This window comes from Glycine soja, chromosome 6, assembly GCF_004193775.1.
Source record: "Glycine soja cultivar W05 chromosome 6, ASM419377v2, whole genome shotgun sequence".
Lineage (NCBI taxonomy): Eukaryota > Viridiplantae > Streptophyta > Magnoliopsida > Fabales > Fabaceae > Glycine > Glycine soja.
This window is the reverse complement of record NC_041007.1, coordinates 669,748-681,893: the sequence shown is the minus strand read 5'-3', so window position 1 is coordinate 681,893 and position 12,146 is coordinate 669,748. Positions and strand designations below refer to the sequence as shown.

Below are 12,146 nucleotides of genomic sequence, written 5' to 3'. Positions count from 1 at the left end.
CAAAGGAAGGGAAGGCTGGAGGTATAAAGGAGAAACACGTTACACCAATCAAATGGACTATCATCAAACTTGCAAAAAGCAAAAAAATCAAACGAATTTAAAGTTTTAAACACGGACATGCATGACGGCTAGGCCCCTATGAAAATTCTTTGCTGCCTTGCCTTGGTAAGTAATGTCACAGCTTAAACTAGCAACAGAGAGTAATATCTTTGTTTTTGGTATTAGTAGAGACATTTATTTTTTGGTTTGATTTAATTTTTTCTTTTTAAATCGATTCAACTTTTTTTTAAACATTTATATTTGTCAATTTATTGGTACAAGTTTTAAAAATAAGTATTTTTTCTCCAAATTTATGGAAAGCTAAAATATGACTTGAGTTATTCTGCTTTTAGGCACTATCACAAGCATACCCGGATCCTCGAGAGAAAAACCTATATGATCTTTTATGGTTTTGTACACAGCTTTCTCAGTGGGACTAATTAAAATATCGCTGACAACCATTAAAATCTATACTATATTTAAAATAATCCTTTCAACATTAAGGAATACTTCATCCTTTAACATTCCGTAGATAACATCATATTAGTTCCTTCCATTTTGATTAACACATAGGATGTGTTTGACTTAGAAGAGAGAAAAAGAGTCAATGGAAATAGAAAATATAATTTGAAAAAGGAGAAATGAAGAAGAAATAAAATATATGTTGTGTTGTTTGGTTTAAGAAAGATGTGAGAAATAGAGAAGAAATAATATTGTAAAGTTGTTCTATAGATGGCAACCAAAATCAATTATAATAGACAAAATATCGACTTTTTTACATAAAAAATTGTTTTTTTTTTTTGTTTTTCAGAATGAATATCAAATTGAGTAAAATCGTGGAAACAATTGGGTGTTTTGATGCAATTAGGAAAATCGATTTTTGTCAAAGCAAAATCAATTTTTTGAAGTTGACACTAAAGGCGAGTTTCAGTGAAACTGGAAAATCAATTTTTGGGATGACAAAACTAATTTTCAGTTTTAGTGCAACTGAAACATCAATTTTTTACATGGGAAAATTGATTTTTTGAGGTTGACATAACTAATTTTGATTTTTAGTGCAACTAGAAAATCGGTTTTTGGCATGGCAAAATCGATTTTTTGAGTTTGGTAGAACCAATTGTTGAATCACATTGCAACTACAAAATCGATTTTGGTCTTATAATAACCGATTTTAAGCTAATTCCTGGAACCAATTGGAGTATTAGTGCAATTGGAAATCAATTTTTGGCATAGCAAAATCGATTCTTTTTAGTTTGACAGAATCAATTGTTGAGTTTCATTGCAATTATAAAATCAATTTTTGTCTTAGCGTAATCGATTTTCTGAGATTCACTACACCAAATTGATTCATTGGAGTACATCCAAATAGAATTACCAAAGGAAAGTTCTTAATCTCACATCATAAATTTAGCTTCCATGTCTAAAGTAGTTGAAGTGAAATACTAATGACTTTGTTCAAACCTTGTGACACCCAACCCTATCACCTCCCAATTCAATTGCAATGACACAAAGTTGTTTATTTGCTAAAATCTGTTCTTGACACGAACAATTTGTTAAAATTTGTCCTTCACATGGTTTGTATCCAAACATCATCCTTCATATAAATTTCGGCATTCCTAATCAACCCACAAACATTATAAGATATCATACCAAGGCATTCACAAACATAAGCATAACGAGAGCGGCAAACAAAAACATCATCCTTGAACCACCACAATGAACCTAAACAGACCCAAAGATTCCCCAAAATCAAACCAAATGTGCGACCCATGCAACCAGCAGAACAGTCTACATCGATGTTGTCCACCCTACCTCTGACATCAACGTGACAACGTATACACTAACCCTAGTGACAACAACAAAGTTTTTGTGTGTCTATATTAGTGAGAGGCAAGCTTTTCACATAATGAGTTTTCTCTTTCTCTTGTTCTCTTGGCATAATAAAGGAAAGATTTAGGCAAGGTTAAAATTGTCTTTTGTCCAAAAAATTTAGTCTCCCGCTTGTTACCAACCAATACATAAAAGATAGAAATATTAAACCTGGGCAACATAAATAGTACGTTGATTCTTTTCAATATCACCTACTCTATTTCCGTCAACAGTATTTTTTATTTATTTTTTTTTGCATTAAAAGGGGCTAAAAAGCCCAAAACAACAAAACTACAGGGAGATTAAACGAGGGGAAAAAAGACCCCTAGCATCAAAACTAAGCAAAGGCTTCAACACAGTTTGTTAGCTTCTCTGTAGACATGCATTATACTGACACTAGGAATTTCTGAGATCAGTCCTCGAATGACTTGGATTAGTCGGAAACTAGAGACATATCCCATCAAATTCCTTTTTATACACTAAACTACGGCCATAGAGCATAGAGTCAATTTGCAGGATCAAACTCTGAATACCTTTCTGTCGAGCCACTTGAAGGCCCTGATGAACACCCCAAAGCTCAGCCACAAAAGCTGATGTAATCCCCATTTTTTTTTCAAAGCCAACAATCCAAGCCCCATGATAATTTACTTTTGTCGCTAGAAACAAACACAATCATAATAACCCATTCAATTTCGAATGGATGCAATTCAATCCCAACTTTTTTTGGGATCAATAATCCCAATCATCGAAATTTATTTATTTAAACATCATTTTTGATTTGGGAGTAGGGGAAGGGGTATATTAAAATTGAAACTTTAATCTCTTGTAGCAATGGAAAACCCATCATCGAAACCCAAAGAAAAAGATAAACTGAGGACACCAATACAATTCACCTTCCACTCAATTTACTTGGACTATAATATGATGGGCTCTTAATTTATGAATTTCCTAAAAACAATATCCCAGTTCAAAACTTCAATCCAAAGTCCAAACCAAACATTCCCTAATAAAAACTTCAAAATAATCTCAAACTCACCCGATCAAGTTTGTTAGTCAAATTGGTGGTTTCAGTGTTTTGATTGGCAAGCTCATCAGTATGCGTCTGTGCTTAGATTTGAAAAATCAATAAATGAGACAATAACATTATGTTAAGCCAACTAAAGATTACTACGCCAGGAGCGCCACAAAAAATAGAACCGTGTTAAGTGCAGTTTATTTAAGGATAATAATCATTTTGAATAGCTTCATGAGAGCTTTTCGGGGGGAAAGATTACTTCCCAAACATAATTTGTTCAAAACATGTGATAGTTACTTTGTCAATCTCAAACCTGTCACAAATAATCAATAATAAAGACATTAGCATTATTTGAGGAAGTGGAAATCGAATTTGTTTCAGTTGGAAAAAGATTCGTGTTTAATACTTCATGGTGCATACCTCAATCCACTTCTCATCTTCTCTATGTCACTATGAAGCTTTATGAATTGGAGCAACAATGACTTTTAAGTTTTAACAATTACAATGTCTAATCTTTGCAAAAATAGCACAAAACAACACTATGCCTAGACATCATGTTCGGTTATTTCCCAATGGAACGTGTAGACTATCGAGCACCACAATACGCAAATGAATCTAAATAAATCAATGCCAAATCCTAACTCCAGATCTACAAAGGCCTGATATTCAGTTCAAAATTTGAAACCACAGTCCCTCAGGCCAACACCAACCCACTCCTCTACTTTCCTTTTCCTACTACATCTTGCACCTTGTTTTGGAAGAAGGTAACAATTAAGAATGTGCATAGCATGTGTCAACTAAATACTAAAATGTAGGCCCCTCCCCCTTAGTTGGATTCATATAATGCAATGGGATTAACAAACTGATATTGATTCTCCCACTGCTTACCTGTATAAGTTGACTGCACAACTTCTATAAAATTCTATAAATTGACAGTACACAAGAGTATAAATTAAGTATACACCATGCATTATGGCCAAGGGCCCAAGGCATTTCCTTTTCAAAATTCTATATATTGCCAGCACAACTTCATATCATACACAGGAGTGCTTTATCAATCGTTCTCTCCAAAGATTGAGATTTTTGGTTGTCTGCACAATAATATGTTAAGCCTCCACATCCCATCCTTGATCCTAAACCTTCTCTTTAATATGCAATAAAAACGGAACTCCCAACATATACCATCACTTCAAATCCTAGTACAAACTACAGAATACAAAATCTGTTTCATGTTCAGGAAACATGAATTGAAATTGGGCCACCTTATTTGTCTTTCAAAAAGACCAGGAGCGTGTGATCCACCAAACAAAACATCCATTTTTACTGGCTAGGTATACAAAGCAAGTAATTATTCTGTGTATTTTAGGCATTTTAGTTATTGCAGACCACGCCTGAACTTCAATGATATTACATCTTTGAATAGAAGTAAACCTAAGATTTCAAGTTTGGAAAATGCTAACATATTGTTGAAGATTCTGAAACGAAAAGCTAATAATTACACATTATACTTTCCATCAAACATATTATATTTTTTATTCCTTAACCACTGGATGCTTGTTAGCAGAACCCTTCAAGTTATAATGGTTACAACTTGCAACTTTGCAAGGGCAACACAAAATTTCTTTCAATCTCCAAAGATTCCTCTAGTCTTAGGGATTCATTGTATAACACTAGCATCTATTCCCACTAGCAAACTTTTTTCCACAAGAAAAACCAGTTGCTATAGTAGTTATATATGAATTCCAATCTGAAATTGTTATAGCTAATCAAAGGTCGTGACTGTTCTAGTTGAGAGTGAAAAGAGTAAATAACTAACAATGTAAATGATTTATTTTCTATCATCTTATTGATTAGCAATATAAATTCGTAACCATATATGGTGCATATAAATTAAACATTTACACTCTAAAGAAATACCTGAGAACATTGCACTTCAGATTTGAAGTTGGACAGGTTCGATTCTTGGAGCACATCTGACTGTGAAACTCCAAAAGAAAACATGTAAATCAATTATCGCTACAAATTCGCAACACTCGTGAGAAAAAGGGAAGAAAAGAAAATCTCTCATCTTTTTGCATTTCTGATTTTGAAACAAAAGACTGAGCTACATTTTCCAAGCTATCATTTAGAAATTGGGTAATGGCAGAAGTTATTGCTTCGGTCTCTTTGGACGGAACACCTTTTGCTTTATTTAGTTACATGTTTTATTTTCATATTTATGATAATCGTGATTTTAAATTGCTATTTACAAGTTCAATTTGCAACTATATCATAAAGATTTATCAACTTTCTGCAACCACCTCACAATCACAATCTTGATTATGCCAATCATATTTTTTCACAATGTCAAGAATTGTGACAAAACTACAATTGTAATTGTAACTCCAATTACAATTTAAAATCTGATAATAATAATAATAACTATATTTATAAAAGTAAATTATTTTTGTTGAGTCTAAAGGCTTGATGTACTAGTATAAGATCTCATTGTTGTTCATACATGTAAAAAAAGTGTTGATGAAATCAAGATGATATATCAACTTCACTTATTTTTTAAAATTCTAAGAACAAAACTAATCTAATGAAAAAAAATTAAGAAGTAAAAATCAAATTCGATGGATTTTCCGAGGGCCAAATCAAACTAAACCAAATTTAAGATCTAACCCTTAAAAAAATCCAAAACTAAGAAACAAAACACAAAAAATCTCAATTTTTTGTCACCAAAAACATAAATGCTAAAATATAGTTTTGGTCTTCCTATTTTCTTAAATTTATAATTTTATTTTTTTTATTTTTTAATTGAAACATTTCATTCTCTACTTTTAAAAAGTTAACCGTTTTAGACTTTCATTTTTTGATTGAGACATTTTGTTTTCTGTTTTAATTTTTTTTTACAATTTTAATTCTTATGATCAATTTCAAACATTGATTTATGTACTCTGTAAATTTTGACAGATAAATGTCTATTTATTATTCACATGACAAATATTTTTTTAAATTATTTAATTACTAACAAGCTTAATTTATTAAAAAATAATTGAAAAAATATAATTAAGTCTAAAATTGATAAAGGAATCAAAATCACAAATTTTTTAAAATTTAGTAATTAAATGTCTCATTTTAAAAAAACTAAAGTCATAATTTTTAAAAAATAAAAAATATCTCAATTAAAAACTAAAAACTAAAATAATATATAAAAAATAATAAAAAAAAATACATTTTAACCCAACATGAAATAAGGAAAAGAAAAAAGGACAAAGGTAGCATTGTCTTGTATGACTAAGGCGATAATATTTTATTTAGATTAAATAGTTAATTTTGTTCTTAAATATGTATTTTGTTAACAAATGTATCCGTGAAAAATTAAAATATAAAATTTAGTTTTTAAAGTTTAAAAGACATGACAGATATATTCAGCTGTTAACTTTCATCCGTCACTCTTAATAAAATAACTTACGTGGGACGAAGGGATAAACTTGTGATGTGACTATCTCTAGTTACCAATATAGACACATATTTGGTATATAATATTTTTTTGACTTTTGTCTTCCCACTATTTGGGAATATGAGTGGGTAAATAATATTTTTGTCTCGTGTAATTCATTAACAAATGCGTTGATGAAAATACAAAATTTAGTTCCTAAAAATATAAAAAAGCGTGTCAAATATACATTCGTCATTCATCTGTGTCAAGTATGTTATTTTATTAATGATGACAAAAGTTAAACATCAGATATATTTTTATACTTTTTTACATTTTCACAACCTAAATTTTATATTTTCATTTTTCTGGGATGCATTTGTGAATAAAAAAAATGATTATTTGTCCTTTTAACTATTTATAATCTTCGTTCGTAACTCCAAAGGAGAACAAAAAAAAAAAACCAACTTTGCGGCTGCTCTGCTGCAAATAGCGCGTTGCATCTGCTCCCAATCATTCATGTTTTCGCCAAACAGCCGATTCCGTTAAGTGTTTCTACCGTAGCGCTCAGGTTCTTCCTTTAACCCTTCTCTTCTTATGCTTTATTATTATTTATTTTATTGCGATGCGACTCTCTGTCAGGGTTAGGGTTAAATTCGGTTCGGATTCATTTTGTCGAATTTGGGTACGATTTCCTTCATTTTCCCTCATTTTCCGATATTGATGCTTGGGGTTTCGTTTCGCCTTGATTCCCTGTGGTGTTGACTGTTATCGGCTCTTCTTAGGGTTCCGATTCCGAATCTGTAGAGTTGGGACGTAACGGATTTATGTGCGTTTGATGTGTGCTTCCTCGGTAATGGTTAACGATCTATGTTTCTACGTGTAAGATTGAGCAATTTTCCTGGTAGCGGAACTTTGCTCGGATGTATGTATAAAGGAGCAGCTTAATTTTCCTGCACTGAATCCGTGGATGATATCTAGATAAAAGAACAATAATGAAGTTAAATTTGTGAATTGATGTTTTTGTATGTGAGAAATAAATTTTTAGCTGTGGTGGACTGTGGGAACTGGGAAGTGAAATTCCAGGGAGCTGTTTTACTTCTGGAGCCAATGGAGTTGGGAATAATTTTTTTGTTCGGAACTGGAACTAACCACGGACAGCTAATTAGGATATTCCTATGTTACCTGCACTAGAACTGCTTGGATTTAGTAGAGATCAACGCTGAGTGCCGTGTGGTGAGTGGTGATTGTTGAGAGCTAGTTGACAACAATAATGTTTACTGTTTGTATTTTTATCATTCATCACATTTATCTGCATATGTTGTGTCTCACTCTATGATCATAGCTCCTAATCAACATGAAGATGTAGTTCTTTCAGGAGATTTTAATTTTAAACTATTCAATTATGATTTCAAAGGATTTTAAATAATAGAAATAAGTCTTGTGTTATTCAATCAAGACTATTAGGGCTTTTTAAGAAATTCAATAAAGTCTGTTTGTATTAAATTAAGATTTTTTACAACTTAAAAAAAGTCTTCTGGCATTCAAAAGGATACAAATTTTGATGGATTATTTCTTATGATGGATTTTAATGGATTTTGTCAGACTTTTTATGAGAAAATACACATTAAACAATTTCACCCAAACATCTTTGAGATTTCATGAGACTTTCTTTCTTTATTTTCTTACAAATTGTCATGCTTTTCTTTTCCCATCACACATAATCCCCTGTGTCTCTTTGTTGAAAGCGGTAAACATTCATAATTTTTTTTACTCTTTCTGACTAATGGTCAACATGTCCTTAAACGTGTGATATGAGAGATTTTTCCAATTTTTTGAATTTGGAGTGACATCTTGACTACATGCTTATACATATAAACAAAAATGAATTTATATGAACATGAGAAATATATAGTTTTAATGAGCGTGAGTAGTTGACTCATGTTTAAGTCGATAAATATATAAATGAGGTTTGAAACAATTGTTGGACATGTTTTTTGTTTGGTAGGATCGTTATTGTGGGAATGATTACAAATATTTATACTACTAACAAACATTGTGGTATATAATTTTTATACAATTAACATAATTGATGATTGAAGGGAAATGAACTTATTGGGCTTGTAAATATGCTAGGGGAAATTGATTTGTTATGTACCAAGTTTTAGGTTCTTTGTATAAGATGAGTTTTATTTAAAGTATAAGGTGATCAAAATTCATGGATCTTTATCAATAATTTTGAATGTTTTTTAAAAATTCACGGAGTCCTTTAAAATCTTAAAAATTCATAATATCCTTTCAAATCTTATGAATTCATATTTTGTAAATCCATTAAAATCTGAACTACAAAATCCTAATCATAAAAGTCTTTTAAAAAAATCTTAAAAATCATTACATTCTTAAATAGTCTTTTAAATTTTAAATCTACAGGATATTTTTTGCCAAAATAGTTTTTTAAAATCCTAATCTAATACACCCCTTAAAGTTGCTTCTTCCTTTTGCATATCTAGAATTTTTTATCATGACATCATTGTTGAATAGGGTTAATCTGGTCCTATATAGCACTTAATCAACATGAAGATGTAGTTCTTTCAGGAGGGTAAGTCTGCCCAAGAACATGTGTTTATTTTAAAGGCACCTGTATTTTCCACTTGCAAGATGTAGCTCGCTATCACCATGTGTGTTTCCTTTCCTTTCTCAGTGGTCATTTGCTTTATTTTATCCCTGAATCCCCTTGAAAGGAAAATAGTATTCCACTATTCCCGAACCAAAACTATGCTTCCAGATGACTTTGTGTGTGAAACAATATTTTACCTTATCCATCTTCACTACTGGGTTAGCTTCGCCAAAAGATGGAGTGATATCCTTTCTATTGTTTTTTCAAAGGTAGAGTGATCCTATGTTGGAAATGTTATTATTTGTGAGAAGCACGTGAATATTATGAAGAATGGAGCCTAGGGGCTTGCTATACTTTGGGTGCTGAGTGCAGTGGTATTTGATTGATGTGAATGTGAGATGGATTGCTTGTTGAAATTTCATGTTGTATACTGTTGGAATTTGCGGTTTTTATATTTTGAAGGGGAGGTAGGGGGTTTGGCTGGGCTAGTTGGCTTAAGGATGATATTGGATGTTGGTTGTGATGTGGACAGGAAGGAGGCAGTGGCTGGTGGTGTTGGTTGTGGTGGAGGTGGTTTTGCCGATCAGTTGTGGTAGAGGGTAGGAAAGAAAAAAAAAGTGGAAAATGAGTTCAGACAGCCGCAGCAGGAGCAGGAGCAGAAGCAGGAGCCCAATGGACCGTAAGATCCGCTCTGATCGATTTTCCTATCGAGATGCACCTTACAGGAGAGATTCACGTCGGGGTTTCAGGTTTTCTTTTGGATTTTAACTATTTATAAGCTGTTGTTTTTCCTACTTAAATGCATTGGTTAGGGAAGCCGAAGAAGATTGAAGTATGCTTTTACTAGAAGATGCTTTGAATCTTTAGTAAGCTGTTTGTAAAACCCTAAGCATGACCAATTTATTTTCTGTTCTTGTGGTATGCAATCTTCTTTCTGGCTGCTGCTTTGTAGTTTGGAACTTTAAGTAACAGAAGGGGTGCATTTATTCAATGCCATTTGACATTTGGAACATGAGCATGCATTTCTTGCAGTGGCAAAACTAATTTGATTTTTTTGTTAGCCGAGACAATCTGTGCAAGAACTGCAAGAGGCCTGGTCATTATGCAAGAGAATGCCCGAATGTTGCAATTTGCCACAACTGTGGCCTCCCTGGGTATGGAATTCATTCTATGTTTCTTAAGAATTTAGCATTTAATTCTGTAATATTCTTCTTGCTCTGAATTATAATGGTTTCATGTGATGAAAGATGATTCAGGAAATGATTAAATTAAATTGTGGGGGGGAGGGGTGCCTAATACAGTTTCTTATGTTGGAAGTTAGTTAACAGGTCTATTGTGTCAGTGCTATTTTCAACTTCAGTTACATTTTCTTTCCTTATATTTAGATACCAATTAGTACAATTACACTTTAGTTACATTACTTCTGAAGATTTTTTTGCGGTGAAATTTGTTTACCTTTTAGTAATTTTTTCTTTTTGCTCCTAATTGGACTCTGGTTAACTTTCAGGAATTTACCTATTATCATTCATCTTCTGTTCATTTTTATTTATTTGTTTAATAATGGGGTTTTGCTTTTGTTCCTCAATTTTAGTCTGTCCTTTTCTCTACATTTTTCTTCTTTTCATGGATGGCAGAAGGCTAGGGTTCAATAATTGCTTTACTGTGTATTATTGATTATCAAAGCGCTGCATCCTTCACGAGGCATCTCAGTATCTGTTGTGTTGTCTGAAAAAATTGAAAAGAAAAAAATAGTATTATTTGCTTTGATTCACCTGTTAGATTCCGTCTCAAAATTGCACCTCTAAATTCATGGTGCCTAACTGTTGACTGTTATTGATACTGCACCTATGTTAGTGCCATGTGCTTCATATTTTCTTTTGGATGAAAGTCTTTTTGCTTGTTGAATCTGATGGCAGAATATTAGCTCTTTATTTTGTTATTATTGGCCTCTTTGTTACTGGAGCCAATATGCGAGGGGAAAACAAAGGATGACTCACTTTGCCATTACCAGATCTTTTGATAAGTTTAAGTTTGAAATGTGTGTTGTTTGACATTTACGTCCAAATCTTTATTTAAAAGAATACTTCATTTGTTTGTTTATTTATTTATATCAGAATATCTGTTTACAAGGTTTTATGTTTCTGGTTTTGAATGTTTGATCAGGCACATTGCTTCTGAATGTACCACAAAGTCGCTGTGCTGGAACTGTAAAGAACCTGGCCACATGGCCAGCAGTTGTCCAAATGAGGGCATTTGCCACACCTGTGGTAAAGCTGGACACCGTGCTAGGGAATGCTCAGCCCCTCCAATGCCTCCAGGGGACTTGAGGTTGTGCAACAACTGTTATAAGCAGGGGCACATTGCCGCGGAATGTACGAATGAGAAGGCTTGCAACAACTGTAGGAAGACAGGCCACTTGGCACGTGATTGTCCTAACGATCCAATTTGTAATTTGTGCAATGTTTCTGGGCATGTGGCTAGACAGTGTCCGAAAGCCAATGTTCTTGGAGACCGCAGTGGTGGCGGTGGTGGCGGCGGCGGTGCTCGTGGTGGCGGCGGCGGTGGCTACCGAGATGTTGTTTGCAGGAACTGCCAGCAATTAGGTCACATGAGTAGGGATTGCATGGGCCCCTTGATGATTTGTCACAATTGTGGAGGTCGTGGTCACCTGGCATATGAGTGCCCTTCGGGTCGGTTTATGGACCGCTACCCCAGGAGGTACTGATGATGGTATGCGTTACCAGTTATATGGATGTTTTTCTGTGATTTTCTCGCCGAGGACAGATTGTTGAGTCTTGGTAGTGTATGTGTTTTTGCCTTATTATTTTTAACTGGCTAGAGACATGACAATGCTTGTGCTGGGAATAAGAATTTGCTACTGGTAAAACATGTATGGGATGCATTGGGTTGCCTGATGAGGTTATTTTTTATTGGTTCAGTACAAGTTTTTATGTCGTTAGTTTTAAAAGATCTGTTGTTTTTTTAAAATTAGCCCCAGCCTTGTGCCCCAAGGCCCCAAGGTTTTATTTGGATTACCCAAATGAAATGGAATAACATGGTTTATGTCGTTAGTTTTATTACTTAGATAATTAAAAATAAATGAAATGAAATATTTTTTTCCTTCTCTAATTTGATCTGTGATGAAATTATTTCTTTTTCATCATAAAAATGTCTAAATAATAAAA

General features: G+C 33.1%; 1 protein-coding gene across 1 annotated transcript; it reads left to right on the top strand.

Annotated features, from left to right (window-relative positions):
• The first annotated feature begins 6,778 nt into the window (after positions 1-6,778).
• Positions 6,779-12,032, top strand: LOC114414457 (zinc finger protein GIS2-like). Its single transcript, XM_028378728.1, has 4 exons — positions 6,779-6,915; positions 9,494-9,710; positions 10,023-10,115; positions 11,125-12,032. The coding sequence occupies exons 2-4, from the start codon at positions 9,586-9,588 to the stop codon at positions 11,684-11,686; spliced, it is 780 nt and encodes a 259-aa protein (XP_028234529.1). The 5' UTR covers positions 6,779-6,915; positions 9,494-9,585; the 3' UTR covers positions 11,687-12,032.
• The last annotated feature ends 114 nt before the right edge of the window (positions 12,033-12,146 follow it).

What these genes read in the sequence shown, in the direction of transcription:
- LOC114414457 (XM_028378728.1), top strand. Translation starts at nt 9,586, where the DNA reads ATGAGTTCAGACAGCCGCAGCAGGAGCAGGAGCAGAAGCAGGAGCCCA. An exon ending in GATTCACGTCGGGGTTTCAG is followed by an intron (nt 9,711 to 10,022) that starts GTTTTCTTTTGG and finishes TTTTTTTGTTAG; the next exon opens with CCGAGACAATCTGTGCAAGA. An exon ending in CACAACTGTGGCCTCCCTGG is followed by an intron (nt 10,116 to 11,124) that starts GTATGGAATTCA and finishes ATGTTTGATCAG; the next exon opens with GCACATTGCTTCTGAATGTA.